Source organism: Triturus cristatus, chromosome 9 (assembly GCF_964204655.1).
Source record: "Triturus cristatus chromosome 9, aTriCri1.1, whole genome shotgun sequence".
Taxonomy (NCBI): Eukaryota; Metazoa; Chordata; class Amphibia; order Caudata; family Salamandridae; genus Triturus; species Triturus cristatus.
In genome coordinates, this window is record NC_140592.1 from 322,316,461 (window position 1) to 322,334,967 (window position 18,507).

An 18,507-nucleotide genomic window follows, 5' to 3' on the forward strand; every position below is an offset into this window, starting at 1 on the left:
CACCCAAGGTGCAGCGAGCCTCTTCTTCAGTGCAGTGGATGTGGAGTTTCAGTATGATACCACTTTTCATACACAAGCTTTCCTCCAATATGAACAACATGTTGCTCCAACTCCAATTACCTTGCCCATCGAGTCTTAACAGAGCATATTCTACACGGATGGCTTTGCCCAATCAGCGGTAGGAACAAAATACAAATACTCCGCAGTCTGAGTGGCTGTGCAAGGTGTAGAAAAAGATGGTGAACTGCATCCTTGGCGCATCCACACTACACTTCTAGGTGACAGCACTGCACAGCATGGAGAGTTAAATGCTCTTTTACTTGCAACTCATCCTTCTGCGTGCAAGGTTACCACGCTGACTTGCAGCATTGCCCTTTGAATAGATTCAAGGTTGCACAGGGAAAACCCATAAACAATAAACAGCTTTGGGGAAAGGTAGCAGTCTTACAAGGTAAGCTTCTACTGATCCATGTGAGGAACACTTTGGGCTGGCAACGTGATGGCATTCACGCTAAAGAGAACTGCACGTCCAACTTAGCTTCTATGGTTGCAATTCAGACTCCTAGAGTAGCACTCCTAACCAGATCTCAAAAGATCAACCTAGATATATTAACAGCCATTAATACAACAAAGCAAGTTGGGAAAACCACATGAAGGTATCCTCCCAGATGGTCATACATCCTTAATTCTGATAACATTCATGTTTTCACACTACCAATAGTGGGAGACAGGATAATACCCAACAATATGTCTCGATCAGATTTAATTAAAGAAGTCCATGAGAGATTAGCATCTACTCATGCAGAAGTTAATGCAACCGCAGCAATACCACAGCAACACTACTAGTGGACTGTTTTTTTAGTAAACAGACTAGGGTTTATGTCAGGCAGTGTGACATTTGTTAGCAGATTAAACCCTCCATTGTCAAAAGACCCTCGCCATCGCCTCTAACAATCTCCCATATCCCTTTTTGGATGCTGTATTTGGACCACATTTGTCCCCTTCACTCAGTCAACTGATACAAGTATATACTGGTGGCAATCGATTATTCTGGATTTAGCCACAGATAAATGCAAGTGCTTTGTCAGCAGTAAAAGATTTGCAGTGTTTTGTAGCGATTGGGGCAGTTCAATAATTTCATTCAGATAACGGTCCTGCATTTGCATCCAAGGCTTGTAGGAATTCAATGTCTGTTTTGGGAGTTTGTCTGCAATTTAGCAACTCGTTTAAATCTGAACCGAATGGCGTTGTTGAACGTGTTAACGGCATGATTAACCAAGCTTTGACTGCTAGGATACTAAGTTCAGGTCTTAGTTGATTCCATAATCTGTATGGAGTTCAGGGAGCACTAAAGTTGCCTAGATGAGTTTTGGGAGGACGTAGTCTATACAAGGTTCTCTTCAGAGTTCCTATGTATGTGCCTGGCTTATAGTATCCTGGGAAGATAGCTGATGAAGATGTATTTGACTTGGAGGAACGTTTGAATGTCTTACAGAATATCCAAGAAATCAGAGACAAGCTGTCCAACGTGAATCACTCTGACACCACCACCTGTTCAGAGAAGGGCATCACTGCTGCAAACAAGTGGTTTTCAAAGCTGGGGACCTAGTTTGTGAAAAAATCCACAACAAGCAAGCTTTTAAGCCATCCTACAGACCACCTGTCACTGTTCTCTGGACAAAAGGCAACAGAACGCTTATTCTGCCTCCTTTGCCTGGCTCAAGGAGGAACAGATGGTTATCCATTGACTACCTGAACAAGCATTTGCAATGCAATAGGTCTCGCATTTGTGAGAGTTTAAGCTATTGGCATTGTAAATTACAATGCCTGTTATTTATGTGTTTTGAAAAAATGCAAGCGGTGTGTAAACACCCTTTACAAAAGACAATGCAGGAGCCAATTAAAAAGATGGGCAGAAAGTGGGTATAGCTTCATGCCCATATCCTGAATACTACATGTCTCAAAGAGATAGTGCAAGCGCTGCCTAGTAGAGACCTAAAAATGAGTTCAATTTATTGGGGAGAATTCATCTGAAACCAGAGGCGGCAAATGTGCATTATGGGGCAGAAATGAGAATGTGCATGACACGCTCAGGGTTCACCGAGTCTCCTTTGAGAAATCCATCAGAAGTCGACCCTGTGATACACTTTTGACAGTTAACACCCCCCAGTGGCCTTAGGTAGCAAGTGGACTCCAGCCAAGGGTGTCACCTTCAGCCAGTTAACAGCTTTTTGTATTAGGGCAATGCCCCTTTAAGAGCCAACTTAAAGAAGCTCAGATGCATGTTGCACATGCGAACAGATAAACAGCTGTATTCCATCAAGCTTTTTTCCTGCATGCAGCACTCCCTACCCAATAAATGCAGGAGCGATTACTTACCGGATTGATGACAACTACTCTTGCTAGCACCAGATACCTACTGCCGAATCTACTCTAGCTCTACCTCCCTGTGCCCACCGCTCAGATGTGACAGAGTGGCGAGGCCTGTGCACTTGAGCCAAACAATGGCAAGAAGAAGCGGAGTACACCGTAACCAGTCGCAGAGAGCTACTGCACTTTGTGCCGTCAATCCCCAGAGACTTACTCACTCCAAACAGCCAACCACAACAGGTCCGGGCTCGTACAACAACCAATTATAAGAAACCTAACACTGATTTTACTGGATGCGTACGTTAGATACCGTGTCTGCTAGTCAAGCATCTCAGAATTCAGAGAGAGCTGGTTTCTTTCTTTAGTTTTTTTGACAGATGTAATACCAGAAGCAGCAAGCACCTAAGGAAGTGCTACGACATCCTCAGAGTTGTGATTAAAAACAGGAGTGCATCTTTTTATGCGAACAAGCATAGTTTGGTTCCTCGCTGCACTCGAGTTTCACCGGAAATAATTTTCCTATGCCATGGTTTTCACTGTAGGTACTAATGGCGCTTCTCTGTTGTAATATCAGCATAAAAATGTTGCAATCGTAACAAAAGAAAACAAATTGTTGTACATTTGTTACAATGACGGCACCCGCAATTTAGCTTTAAATATCTTGAGCTAAAAGCTTGGGTGCCATGATTGCTTCAAGAGTAAAGAAATAGAAAAAAAATCTATTTCTTTACTTTTGAAGCAATCGAGGCACCTGCGCTCTAGCTTAAGATGTTTACAGCTGAAGCGCGGGTGGCGCCATTCTAAGCAAAGTATATACATTTTTAAAAAGGCATGTGGTCCTTCAATGGTAACCAAACGAAAAGTGCGGCCGCCATTATTCTAGCCAAGGCATGCTGCGCTGGATTAAAAAAAAAAAAGCTTTGCAGGAGAGCGTGTTTCAAACTTATTTCAGGAAATAGTGCTCAAACCTGCAGTTTAAATGTAAGGCGTAACAACATCTAATGGGGTGTCCTCATGGGAGGTTACAAGAAGAGAAAAGGTGGTACTAAGGAGGGACTACCAAGCTTATTGACCAATGAAAAGCCACCATTAACAAAAGGAGCCAATTAGAAGCTGGGCTGAGCTTCATGCCCATATCCTGACTACTACACATCTCGAAGAGACCTAAAAAGCACTATGTGGCCAGTCCTCTAAGCAGACCTTTAAAGACACCAAGAAGAATTCAGAGTAGTGACTCTCAGCCTATCCCCAATACAAATACATTACCCCTTAAACAAAGCAGTAACATTACGAACTCGAGTTCCCAGCCAGTTATATTTTAGCACAGTACTATGTAGAACTCCGTATTCTGCATAAAAGCACCTGATGTTCGCATCACCAATGTTGCTACTGTTCAACACAACTTCATTACTTATTATGAAGTAACACCTGGCGCCACATCGTTTGAACCGGTGCCCTTTCTGAGAGCCTTGAGAGACCAAAAATATTGAAAAGGACTCTGCATACTTTACAGAAAACCCAAGAACCCATTCTACAGGGACTCATCAGCATAGACTGCTTTGCGCTTGTCAAATGTTTTGTGAAAAGTACCCAATTCCACTGTGGTCTCAATGTCCGGATCATTTTGGGAACTTTTCTTTTTATCATGTGGCTGTCAACGATACTAGTCATTCTACTGCTACTCAATGGACATTTGACCCTGCAAGAACTTTTGCATTACCTATGGTTCCTGAACCACAGCCGCATTCTTCATTCCACAGAGCCCGAAGAGGTCGCTATTCTGCGAACATCACAGCATATTCTGTGCATGAGGGCATAGCATGGAAGAAAGTTCCATACCAGATTCTACTGCTACTCAATGGACATTTTGTCCCTGCAAGAACTTTTGCATCACCTGTGGTTCGTGAACCACAGCTGCATTCTTCATCCCACAGAGCCCGAAGAGGTCTCTATTCAGCGAACATCACTGCATATTCTGTGCCTGAGGGGACAGCAGGGGAGTAAGTTCCATACCAGATGATGTGACCTACTATAACTACAAGTACCTTATGTTAATGGTTTCAAGGAATGATAGTTCTGCCTGGTTCCATTTCAGATGACTAGGACACTTAGACCGTCAAAAGAATGATGTCCGATTTACAAACATATTGTTACACCATCACTATGCACACTTTTATATATTACAGATTTGATATCCTAGAGAAATTAACAATTATAAACAGCGGGAAACATGTGAGGCTCCACCTCTTGATAGCCATTCTAATTTCTTAAAGAAATTCTCTTCTTTTCAAAGTGCTGACAGATCACACCCTTCAGCGTTATATTTTTTACAGAAGCCACAACAGCGTCAGAAAAACTTAATCACTACTAACAAGTTGATTTATTCTACTGCATTTAGTCAAAATCTGGCACTCCAGGTATAGGAGTATTGGAAAGCAAATGTGGATGCAAAAGGTATTTGGGGAACCAGTATTTTGGAAGATCCAAGGCAAAGAAGCCTTTTTTCAGGCATGTATAATACCGAAAGAAATGAATTTTTGGAACAGAACTATTCAACAGTCAACTTGTCTAGGATTTGGAACATTGAAGGACTTAAAGTAACCTTCTATACCAAAAGTCAATTCAACTCTGTTCAGCTATTGGCCATTTCAAAATAATATGTCAGACATATTATATAATACAAAATGGAACCTATAATCTCAACTCTGTTTTCAACTGAAGGTTTAGCCTTTTGGCCATATGATTCTGACACCTGCAAGCTTTTGTTTTCTTTACAACACCCCTGGACCTAATACTAATCATCTTGGGCTACGTTATACTACAAAGAAACCTATAGAAGTTAACTCATATAGTGTAGATAAGTTATGCCGGTAATTGATGGAACTTTCTAGTGTTCCAGCTGTAAGAGAAAATGTTGTCTTAATTAATAAACAAACATGGCTTTTTCTGCCTTTCTTCTGGGAGTACATCTAAAAAATAAAAATTTCTGGCCACAGGAATATATGCCATTTATAAAGAATTTAATAAATATTCTGCGAAAGAAGCTGCAGAAAGAATTAGGGAAACAGATCAAGAAAACCTACAGGCGGTTTTTACAGTTCTTGACAATAGAATCCACAGGCTTTCTAAAAGAGAGTACTCAATAAACCACACTCTATCCTCAGTCTTAGACTTCATAAACAAAGACCCAAGTTTGATACAATATGGGCAGGCTCAACTAAGAGCAAATATACAATTAAATTGGGCATTAAAAACACTCAAATCAGGTTTTGTGCCTTGGCAACTTCTCCATGAAACAGACATATTTAAATTATACAATTTGACACTTAATCAGATAACAAAGGCAAAGAAAGAATCCATAAACACACTATCGAGTATAGAACAAATGGAAGACTCACCATTAAAGGTTAGTGACACTCCACCGATTACCCGGTTAATACACTTTATAATTTCTTTACCCATTACAATGTTTAATTTTCAATAATGTCAGAAATATTAATCCTCTGACCTGTAGGAAACTGCGCAGGTTTCACAATTGTTCCATTCATGAAAATGTCCTTTTTCCTACATCTGTTTGAATAGAAATTAAAATGATCCTGTGTATGTTTGTACAGCAAATTGCAGGATCCTCTTGGACACTCCCTTCTGTGCGATACTATATTGTTACGTGGAATGTGTAACGCTTTGATGCTAGGGTTAAGTTGTGTTTTGTTTCCCAAACTGCATCCATCCACACACATCATGAACTCCTGAATAACAGTTCTCACTTATGTCTAATCAGTGTTACTTGCTGTGGGTTGGAACCTGGCAAACCAAAACTGATAAAGGTTTCTGAAACAATACAGTATTGTGGAAGGACCTTGTACCCGCTAACTCGTAATATCATTAGAAACGGCCCTTGGTCAAGTATAGATATGAAATCTATGCATTTTCACTGTGCTATTACAAAAAGAGGTCCCTTTGACTTCAGGGGCTGAAATCTATCAAATGCATTTTGTCAATATTGTGCAAACTATATTCAGTTTGTCTCTGATGACTGGTGTTGGCATCTTTTTAAGAATATTGTATCTGGTTTGGTGACTGATTCCATAATTGTTCTACTCTTTGTTCTCCAGCCTTCTGGAGGATTCCCAACCATCATACTACTAATCAGCTGTGATATAATTTTTCTCCTATTTCGACAAGGAAGTCAGTAACAAAGCACACGTATCCAGCTGATCAAAAACACTGATATTTTAACATATGGGATATGCTTGACTATCTGAACTCAGCGAGCACTGGATGCTCTCGTTTTGCAAAATGGATAATACACAAGTAAAACCTGTGTTCTGGTGCATAAACTGTCCAACTGAAATCATCTTGAACTTACAGCTGGAACAGCCCCAGGGGTTTATTTTGCTAGGGAAACAATCATTTAACCACTACATGAGCACCAGAGACAATGCCGACAAATGCATCTGTTCCTTCTTCAAGATGCAACCTATGACAGAGCAATATTGCCAGTGGCACTTTTTGACGCAGCTCTTGATAAATGGCTTGATTTACTACTGTTCTTTCAGCCTCTTAAAGAAAAGCCACAATTACCACAGGGTGCCTCAGACGAGCAACCGAATGTTGGTACTTACAATGTGCAGACTCACAACTTTGAGCATGTATTATCAGAACTCTAAAAGGACCACACAATTGTTATGTTTGAACCAGAAGATCTAATCAGTGAACATGTTACAACTGAAATCAACATGCGAGTTGATCAATGACCTATTCACCCATAGATACCCCAGCAATAAAACTATTAACTGAAAGAATGTTTTTAAATAAGACTCATTTTGCTTTTCTTTTTATGCTGCATATTTTTAATTTGATCTATTTTTTATCATCACTGGTATGTGTAATCATCAACATGCATCTCTTTTTAGGACACACTTTTGACAGACTGCATTTTACACAATCATGAATTGCTTGAACCAAATGCAAGTCTTATAAAGAATTCATGCTTCGCTCATTACATATGTCATCTTTGTACGCAACATATCAATTGCTTTTATTTTGGGCTATGACACGTCTTATACATCTTACATATTGTGCTTAGATATTTATCCGGTTTTAGGTGCTTTATATCCTAGTAATTTAAGAGCATGGATTTCCATATATGTGAAATACGCCCCTATGACGTCACATTCAGACTTGCAAGCCAGGGATGACAAAGTCCTAAGGTCATAATCTGTCTTTAAGTAGGACCCCCCCCCCCACCTCCATCTTAGGTGATGGAAGTCGCCGTCTTCTCAATTATAGGTAATGGGAGTCACTGTGTTTCTCAATTTATGAAGAATCACTGCCATGTCTCTCACTGACCCAGATGTCGTCTGACCTTTTTTTTTTTTTAAGAACTGTGAAAGTGTTAAGCCATTGGCTAATGACAGATATAAAGCATGATGTGACAGGAGTCTGGGAAAAAGTACCTACTTATTACCACGTCAAGGTCAAATAAGAATAAATACATTCATATAGCCAAAATGGTCTGGAGTGAATTGCTGTCTTTTCACCTTGTATGTTCATAATGAAAAGTCTAGAACACACACCTTGATGCACATAATCAAGACATTCCCAAACCCATGTCAAAAATTCCAATCGCTCATGAGATTTCATATTAAAAGCTGCTATGTGACCACTTGTAAAGAGAGTTCCTTCGCCCAGATTATTGCACGATATTCTGCTAGAGGTGATCTAGCCTACTGCCAGCACACTTCGAAGATGCTACATCTCTTCTGCTGCTGATAAAGCTGTGCACCGGAGAAGGGTCTCCACCGCAGTTTTTGTTTTCCCTTCACAGGGAACACTGCCTTCATGCCTCCGCTGATAACAATAGCTCTCGCTGTCAACAAGAGATGTGGTTCATCCCTTCCACTCAAGAAAGTCTAGATCGCAAGTTGGTCTACTTTCCATGCTTTCCCCAGTGTAGCGCATAATAGTAGGTTTTAGAGTGGTAGGTTTTAGATTACATTTTGACCCATGTTAGAAATTTTAATTGTAATCTCGTTGGTCGCAATGGACCTTCTTGCCGTTTTCATGATATTCTGTGTAATCATTTTAGATATATGGAGAAACAATTTTGTCCTGTTGTAATAAATGCTTTTTGTTATGTGTCTAATCTTTTTTTTTTTTTTTTTTTTTTTTTTAAAAACCTTTATTTGTGCATATTAAAAGAACAAATACGGGCCTACAACCACCAGGCCGGCCACAATACGGTTAAGCACTGAGACAAACATTACATCCCCTGTGCATCAATGGTCAAGATTAGCAACGTTTCAGGAGTTATACACTGGAGAGATCCTTGACACCAGGGGAAGGAGAAGTGAAGGTTAATTTTAAGGTTTTCAAAATAATTTTATCGAGGAAAAAGTCAGTAGAGGATAGAACCAAGGAGATTCGAGTCCGCAAGATGGCTTCACCACACGGGAGAGCAGCAGCATCATTAAAACGGCCATAGAAAATCGCAGACAGTGAGGCGATGCAGTTATATAACAGGATAGTCACATGAGTAAATACGCACCCCTCCAAAGCCGCCCCCACTCAATCCACCCCACACCCGGACCCCGAATCGAAACAAGTATAGCGCAGAGACATAAAAGAAAAAGGCCCATAGAACTAAAAGAAACAGTAAATTACCCCCCCCCACCCTACACCAATGCGGAGGCTACGGCCTGCCCCCCCCCAGCATAGTGCCTGTCGCCCAATGAACCCGAAATATAGACAAGAGAGAAAGTAGGAATAAAGTAAAGAAAATAAGAAAACAAAGAAGAAGGCGGGGAGGAGCCCACGTAACCTCGGAGCGCCCGAAACCACCGGCCAGCTACGCCTCCACACACTGAGAGCCCACTACACCCAAAAGCGGTCGTGTGGAGATAACGTGTCATAACAATTTAAATGAAGGCAGACAAATCGCGACGAGTGCGCACAAGATATGCAAACAGTTCCAGTCCCAGTTCAGCCCATCCGTGAAACCATGGTGATAGAAATCAATCTAGCCCTGGCCCGATCGCGGGCTTAAGATTAGACCAGCCCCCACATGAAGGCCCCGCATCCCATGCAGACAAAGACAATATGGCCGCTTGGGAGAAGATGGAGAAGTAGAGTCACAAAATGGCCGCCGATCATCTGTTGAGGTCCCCTTGTGCACCATATAAAATCCAGACCTGGCCTGTAAAGTACAGGAGTTCCACATAAAGAGGCCGTAGGCCACCGTGAACGGTTCCTCGAGGACGTCAGGTGTCGCTCAGCTGGATACTCTTGCGGACGCGATGAGGCAGGCAACAACAAAGCAGGCAGCAATGGACAGGGAAACAAAGTATCCGCAATTGAGCAGGAGATCGATTGATCCTGGGTGCCGGGAAAGCCAGATGCAGACACCAGTGTAGCACGGTTATACACAGTCGTTGCGTCCCCGCAAGAGGACAGAAGCACTGGCAGACCCACGTCTTGTTGATAACAAACGGGGCGCTCCCGACCCGCAGCCGACAGTATGGAGTCGAACCGCTCACTCAGCGTTTGCAAGCCAACACACAATTGCAGACGAAGGTCCCGCAGGGCAGCCAGAACGGAGCCGCATGTCGGCGGAAGCTGCGCCCCCACATCGGCAGCAATCCGGGACGGCACTGTGGAGCTGGAGTCTGGTAGAGGGAGGGCGAAGCGGGCAGCGGGCGAGACCGGAGCATCACCCCCCAGCAGCGAGCAGGCAATCAACGCCATGTTTTACCGCTGAACGGTACAGTGGCCAGGGGGGGGTCGTAACAAGGAGGCAATTCCCCTCAGGTCTGCGCCGCAACAGGTGAAAGCCAACAGTCGCTTCCCCTCCCTCGGACTCTCTTTGCAGCCGACTAGGCAATAGAAGAAGGGGGTATGCAGCCTTCCACAGCGCGGTCCACAGAGCGGGGCAGGAGACCCGCCACACCGGGGCTTACCCTATAGCTCCAGCCCGTCAGGTGCAAGGTGCAGGAGGTGTCCGGGCATCTCTCCCCCGGCTCATCCGGCGACAGTCCGTGGTGTGAGGCGGGATCGGGGCCGCGGGGCTCAGGTTTGCGCCGGCGGGTCCAGTGACTGCGGAGCTTCCAGGGGGCCGGCCAAGGCCACAATAGAGCAGGGGTCCAGTGCGGAGAACAAAGGCACCAAGAACTCCGGCATCCGGGCGGGCTCAGACTCCGGGAAAGCAGCGGCGCGGTCAGCGCGTCATCGCACACGTTGCACCTCGAAAATCAGCGAGGATAGGAATCAGGATGATAGTCCGAGGCCAAGGGCCGACGGAGCCGGGCGCTCAGGCGTCTGCTCCGGTCGCCATCTTGGCTCCTCCCCCCTGTCTAATCTTTTTTGTGATGTGTGTGAGAGTATGATGTTGTGAATAATGGAATAGGTTTGTTTCTGTTACCACGGTGCCCCTGATCCCGTTGGAGGGTTTCTTAGTAAGCCAAGGGCAACAATTCTATTTCTAATATGTATTGGGTGGGTTTCTGCGAGGCTATAATAACCGATCTTTCAAATTCAGAGCTGGTGCATTGAACAGAGTTGACCTTTGCCACCCGTGGGGTGAAAAGAAAACCTTGTACAACTACACCAAAGTTGTAGTTTACACAACAGGCCTTTTTCATACAATAAAGTTTTGACTAAACGTTGATTTGCTGTTCATTATCTGATGCTTCTTGAGTTCTGATTTCCTAACCACCACTCTGAATAAGCATTAGCCTTGCTACCCTAAGAGTCTATCTGTAATTGGGTGTGCTTGGCTTGGTGCTCAGTAATAGAAAAGTTCCAGAACACCAGTGATAAATGTCTCAAATTAATAAAACTTAAGCACTGTAACTCCCGATTGCTTTGGTACCCCTAAAACGTTCCCAGAGCCGCCGTTTCTCATTTTGTGGAACCGGTTTGCATATTTTCAGAAATAGATATTTCTGAATTTCTTCTAAAGGTCCTTTGCAACCTTGGAAGGCATGAAGGTGGGACAGAGGGACTTTATTTATGATCTACCTTCAGGATTTTCAGCACGGTTTAATCACTGGTAAGGAGCGTCCACTGATGAATCACAAGGTGAAGTAAGTGTGATCTGACCTATTGATCAGGTCTTAAATGTGGTAAAAGTGGCAAATGATTTCTGTATTGAACAAATTCTGCATTCATTGTTTGGAGCATATTCTTTTACTTTCACCGTTGTCTGCCTTTAAAGGAGTGAATGGATAGCAGCTAACATTCTGAAGACTAAGGACATATAATGGGGCATAAGCCTGATCAGTATGGCCTTATCTGACATTTGCTTCATAAACAATATTGCCACTGTTTCCCTCTAATATGTCAGACTCAGAGAAACTATGGACTAACAATTCAACTTGGAATTGAGTTTTTAGAAATTATTCAACCATGCTGGTTGCATAACATACACAACAAAAATATATAGCCAGCTCTGGATTCCAGTGCAAATGGTAAACATATGAATTATGGAGCAGTCAATCACGCTGAGCACACAACAGTCATGTAGGACCTTTGTGCCACACTTAAGGGAATTATCAGTGTATCTTGTTTTCATGGAACAGTATTGGACAGAGTTAGTGGTTTTTTTTAGCTTGGTTTTAGCTGGAGGTCCTGATTACGTTTTATTCTGCACCTGTACCAGGAGTAACAAGGTATGCAGTGAGGGTATTTTCGGAAAGTGACTGGGGAAAATTGAGACAGTGCCAAAAGGAAGTCCTTCTTCAACCATCACTTTTTGGTTTCATAGAATTGACTTAACATGGCTTTCCTGATGAGAACATCCACATCAATCAAGGATATCAATATGATAACATGTTGAAATGGAATTCCACAAATGCTGTGATTTCTGAATATTTGAATAAATATGTAGCAAAATGAAATAACACATAATACTAAGACTGACACTGGCAGTGGAAATCCTATATCACAACCAAAATAATCAGAAGTGATCCACAACGAAGGTACAGTGTGAACTCTAGATTACTGAGGTGTAGTGTTAATTGGATCAAGGTGCTCATTGCTGTGTTGTGCTCCATAATACCTTTAACAAATCCCTCCAACTAAACAAAATTAAATGTAAACTTAAATTAAGCAAAATTGCACTGTTATCTTAACCCAACTAAAGGCAATCATACGCACTAATGTCTGCGTAGTTGTGTAGGACTGAACAAGACAATTTAAAAGACGTTTTCAAAGTGAGATTTCTTTTACAAATTCCCTCATGCAACATGTTCAATCATGGCTGCTGTACACTTACTTTGCCATAGTTTGTTGTGGTCACATTCCATTTGCGCACACGGTTGCCATCATAAGCATAGGAGTCAGGGGTATCTCCAACACCTTCCTAATTTGGAAAAAAATAATTTGTTCAGCTTCCCGGTAGCAGGAGCATTTAAAGGTGTATGGACCTGATATTGCATGCCTACAGATAGCTGTGAACTGTAAAGAACTATTCAGCAATTTTTATGGGAGACATACCAACAGATTTGAACACATGCTCTTTGTGGCTGCATTAATTTGCAGCGTTTAACAGTACAGATATCTCAATACAGACAACAGATAAAACCAACTATACCTAAACTGGTTTCTAAGGGAAACGGCCCTTGAATTTTAGTTCTTAAGCATGTTTGTTGCATGCCAAATAAAAATATGGACGATGGCTGCACGGCTTGAATTCATTTCAGGTATTCTCGGTCAATATGCTCCAACGAAGGAGGGGGTCTCTTTAGGTATGGATAGAAAGAAGAACGAGGAAGAAAAGAAAAGTGGGAGTGAAAACCAAAGGAAACAGGAAATAAAGAAAAAGCAACAGATTTGAATGAGAAAAGAAACAATGAAAAGAAAAAGTTAACTGTACAAAACTGAACAGGTGATGAGGATGCCAATAGTTTTAGCTTTTGTATGGTGAACAATTACAGGGTGGACAACAGCAGTGCAAGATTCCTGCCATGCACACACAAATACAAACAGGGCAGTAGCAGTGCAAAATTCACTACTCACACAGAGCAAGTATTGCGCAACAGCATCTCACACTTTCCATACATGCACAGAAGAGACCCCACAGGCAGTTGCAAGTTAGTTAATCATCTCATCCAAAGAAACAGTATAGTATAAACAGAAGCAAGGAAAGGTTCAATCACAAGCAGCAATGGTTCAGCACTGACAGAAGCAATCCAAGGTCCCTGACCCTTCCACACACGCACAGAGGCCAAGAGGCAGCTATGCCAACATGACATATGTGAAAGGGTGGGCTATGCACACCTCTTTCTGATTATAATCAAAATTCTAACAAATAAATTGATCAGTGTGCTGAACCTGACAGTGTGTACCTAATCACACCATATGAAACACAATAAGGAGGGCCAGCAGCCAACTTGCCTGCTGGACTCCGGTGCGCACAACTATAGGTGATATACAACCTCACATTTGTAATATTAACATTCAATAAATATTCTCACAAACAAAGTATTAATTTAGTTGTATTCAATTTGTGAACCATGGAATTTTGTACCACGGATATGCATATAACAAAAACAAAATGCATACAAATACTCTTCTTTTTGTTGTTCCAAAGGACGACACGTTCAAACGCGTCATCCTTTGGAAGCGGTTAGTGAGTAGTACATCAGGACGCATCCTCCTATGGAAGAAAACTTTAAAGTAAAATCTCATCTCTTGTTGGGTTTGAGACAATTTTTCGTCATTCACCACGCAGTTACTTCAGTGGGTCGGTTTAGACTCTATTTGTTGAATTACATAACAGACATACATGGATGATGCCCCTGAAGAAGGGACGATTTAGTACTAAAATGCATTGGGCTTATGTTATCTGTTATGCTGAATACGTTTTGATGTAACTAAAATATTGTCAATTGCATTTGCTTTGTCACGAGATGCATTTTGTTTTTTTGTTATATGCATATCTGTGGGACAAAATTCCATGGTTCACAAATTGAATGCAACAAAATGAATACGTTGTTTGTGAGAATATTTATTGAATGTTAATATTACAAAATGTCAGAGGTTGTATATCACATATAGTTGTGCGCGCCCGAGTCCAGCAGGCAGGTTGGCTGCTGGACTCGGGCGCGCACAACTATATGTGTATGAATGTTTCTTTGAGGATATATTTAGCACATCGGTAGCTACACGGCAATGGAGCACATTCAAGGAAACAGGACACATGAGGGAGAGGAACCCAGGCAGAAGAACGGAGAGGAGATTAACAGAGGGGCCACCATCCAGAGCATTACAACTGGAGGAGGTTCCGTTTTACACACAAGGTGTTGTTTTACACACACACACACAAAACAGTAGTGAAATAATTCCTCACACAAATACCTGTATACTATGAATCACTATAAACACCGAAGCTGCTTTGACTAAGCATAAATCACACCTTCTCTTTAAAGTTACTTACCTTTGGTAATGCATTATCTGGTAGAGACAATATCTAGCTGCAGATTCTTCCCTTTGAATTTCCCAGGCTGGATCCGGAAACTTTTATTTGAGCAATACCCCTGCGCGCTGTCGGGCGGTTCCGTTCGGCTCCACGTGACATCACTGGGATCGTTAGCATCAGTTATGATGTCATGGTCACCTATATAGCCACTACCCAGGCATGCTAACATCAGTTCCTTTTCACTTTTCCCACGCCAGACGCTCAGTGCCATGAAGTGAACTGACTTGTGTATGTCACAACTAGTGCCCTGAAAAAGGAGCAATCCTAGCCCTATCAAATGAGTCAACAGAGTGGGGAGGCATGGGTGGGTCTGTAAGGAATCTGCAGCTAGATATTGTCTCTACCAGATAATGCGTTACCAAAGTTAAGTAACTTGTTAATTTGATAGAGACTTCTAGCTGCAGATTCCTTACCTTTGAATAGATACCAAAGCCATACCATCCTGGTGGCGGTTTGCGGACAGATTCTCTACACTAAAAAGTCCAGCGGGACCGAACAGGCAAAATGCCCATCCCTGCGGACCTGACTGCACATGTTTGCCAAGCATTACTGCCTGCACAGAGATACCCATGGCAGATATCCAGGAATGGGAAGCCCCGAACCAACGCAGTGGTTGCAGCTTTTCCCCTGGTAGAATGGGCCCATAAGACCTCAGGAGGCTGCTTACTAGCCAGGGTGTAGCACATTTTAATGCACATCACGACCCAGTGCGAAATGGTCCGTTTCTGCACTGCCCATCCTTTTTTAGCTCCTACGTAAAACCACAAAGAGTTGGTCATCCACCCGGAACTCTTTTGTGTGGTCAAGGTAGAACACAGCTTTTTTTGGGTCCAGACAATGGAGATGCTCCTCTTCCTTAGATGGATGCGGAGGAGCAAAAAAGGTGGGCAGCGTGACCAACTGACTCAGATGAAATGGGGTCACCACATTTGGTAGGAATGAGGCACGGGTGCGAAGCATCACCTTATCCTAAATGTCATGTAAGGAGGCTTGCATGATAAAGCCTGCAATTCACTCACCCTCCGGGCAGATGTTATAGTCACTAGAAAGGCTGTCTTGATGGTAAGCAGCCGGAGTGGACCATTGTGCAATGGCTCAAAGGGAGCACACATGGTGTGGGTGGCAGGACATTAGTCTCGGTCACTCTTCTTGATTGTTCGCTATAGAAAATCCCGCGCTCTGCACTGCTCAATGTTGCACTGAAATTGCCGAATTTAGTTTAATATTTTTTAATCAAATTTCGTTTTTAACAATATTGCGCTATTTTGGCTGCGTTTTTAAAAACGCTGATCATTTGCACTGTTTTTTTAACTGTCCAACCTCACCTCTCAGCCTGAATCCTCCTAAATAATTGCCAGCAGCTCAGCGTTCGGCCCCTGCGGTACCTGGAAGTTCGATGGGACCGCACTGCACCTGGGTTGATGCTCTAGTTTTTCTGCCTACCACCACTATATCTAGCACGCTGGAGCGACTGCGCAGAGGGTGCGCGCAGCCGGCGCGCCAAAGGCAAGCCCGTCTGCGCCCAACGGCGCCCGGAGCGCGACCAGCGCAAGAACCCCTGGTCAAATCGGACCCCATACATATGGTAGGCAATAACTGCTTGTCCTACGAGGAAACGTGTGCTTCTCACAATATTCTCCCTCAAAATGTTGCTGGAATAGAGGCTCGATGCATAAACTGCTCTTTTAGAATCAATTCCAAATCCTGCTTGGCCCCTACGTCCATGAACAAACCAGGGAAAGGGTGGGATGCAAAGGAGCCTGCCACTGGTAGAAACGGTAATAATGGAAGTAGAGATAAGGATATGCATAGGACATATAAGGACCCTAAGGCAACATCTATGGAGCATGCCAAGTGCCTGTTGCTTAATGCCCGCTCTGTAGTCAAGCACAAACATGAGCTGGAAGATTTAATCCAACTCTCTACACCAGATTTAATTTTTGTAACCGAAACTTGGACAGATATCACATCTGCACCAGACTGGAACATTGCTATACCAGCAGGGTATGCTTTCTTCTCACAGGATAGAGTGATATGTAAAGGGGGTGGGGGGGGGGGGACATAGCGATTATTTAACGCGATCATTTTAAAGTACATGTGGAGACGATCTCTGCTCTGCCCGCAGAAGCATTGCATTTTCGCATAAAGTTAAATAACCTTCAGATTTTTCAGGGGATACTGATTTACCGTCCACCCGGCACCAAAGCGGCTTTTTTACAAGCTCTCCTGACGCTCTTGGAATCATATACTGACTCTCATTCATAATTCTTGGGGATTTCAACTACCATCTTGAATCTAAAAACAACACAGATACTACCAGGCTGCTAGACAATCTTGAGGCTTTTAGCCTCAACCAATTTATAACTGAACCCACTCATCAGGCAGGACAAACGTTAGATGGGATTTTTACAAGCAGCCCTGACATCACCCTGACTAGCCTGCTAGCCCTGCCATGGACAGACCATAAGGCAATATATTTCAACCTTAAAGCCATGCAGTTACATACTAGTGCACAGGGTAAACCATCCAAGGTATTAACCAGGCGGTGGGACAAACTCAAGGACGGCGACTGAGTCGGCCCTCGACCTTTTCCCTGCTATTCCAGAAATAGACAACAATAGGGCAGCCCTGCAGTTTAACGACTGGTTATTGTCAGCAGCCGATCGGGTTGCACCAAAGAAATTAGTGACGGTTAAAAGAGTCAAAACATCGTCACCTTGGTATACCCCAGAGCTCAAATGTTTAAAGATTAGCTGTAGAAGAGCTGAGCGCCTCTGGAGACAAGATTACGACAATTAAAAGAAATCTATATATAATCGCACCATTTCACAATACAAGGAGGCTATCATTGCCGCAAAAAAACAGTTACAACAAAAATAAAGGAGGCGGGCAACTCCACAAAGGAATTTTTTTATCTGTTAATATGCTAGCCAAACCTCAACACGATAATACTTTTAAGCCTGATCAAACCCTATGCAGCAGACTGGCTGGGTATTTTCAAGAGAAGGTGCAAGGAATTTCTAATGATTTTCTAAGTGCCCCAGGACCTCAGGACACAACAACCCCTGTGGCATGCCCCCATTGTAGATTAACCTGCTTTCAGCCAATAAACGGTGTGGGGGGGGGGGGGGGGGGGAGTACAAAAACTTCTACTTTCTATAAGATCTGGGGCACCTACTGATCCCTGTCCCCCTTCCATTATGCATCAAGCTGCCCATAAGATCTGAGAAAATCTCACCCCAATTCTGAACCAAGTCATGGCTTCTGGCTGTTATCCAAAAACCTGGAAAATGGCATCAATCACACCTCTCCTAAAGAAATCAAGCCTAGACCCCAATGATCCTAAAAAACTACTGCCCCATTGCTGGCCTACCAATTGTGGCCTAAGTTCTAGAGAAACAACTGAACACAGTGTTGACCGAATACCTAGATGTAAACAACCTGCTGGACACCTGTCAACATGGCTTCCACTCGCGCCATTCCACCGAATCTGCCTTAATCCTTGCCGCCAAAGACATCCGCAGGGTGGTGGATGAGGGGGGGAGGGCGGTTCTCGTGCTCCTTGATCTATCAGCCGCGTTTGACACCGTGAACTATACTATCCTGGTGCAGCGGCTGAGGGACATAGGGGTAGGGGTGCCGCCCTGGCCTCATGACCT

At 43.2% G+C, this 18,507-nt stretch overlaps 1 protein-coding gene across 2 annotated transcripts in view; it reads right to left on the minus strand.

The window, feature by feature from the left end:
- The window catches only part of RNF123 (ring finger protein 123), a 1,761,234-nt gene that overhangs the window by 1,453,266 nt on the left and 289,461 nt on the right, over positions 1-18,507 (minus strand). For both annotated transcript variants that reach the window (XM_085625036.1, XM_085625035.1), the window contains exon 8: positions 12,644-12,730. In XM_085625036.1, coding sequence (XP_085481162.1) covers positions 12,644-12,730 — 87 coding nt within the window. The remainder of the gene's footprint in view (positions 1-12,643; positions 12,731-18,507) is intronic.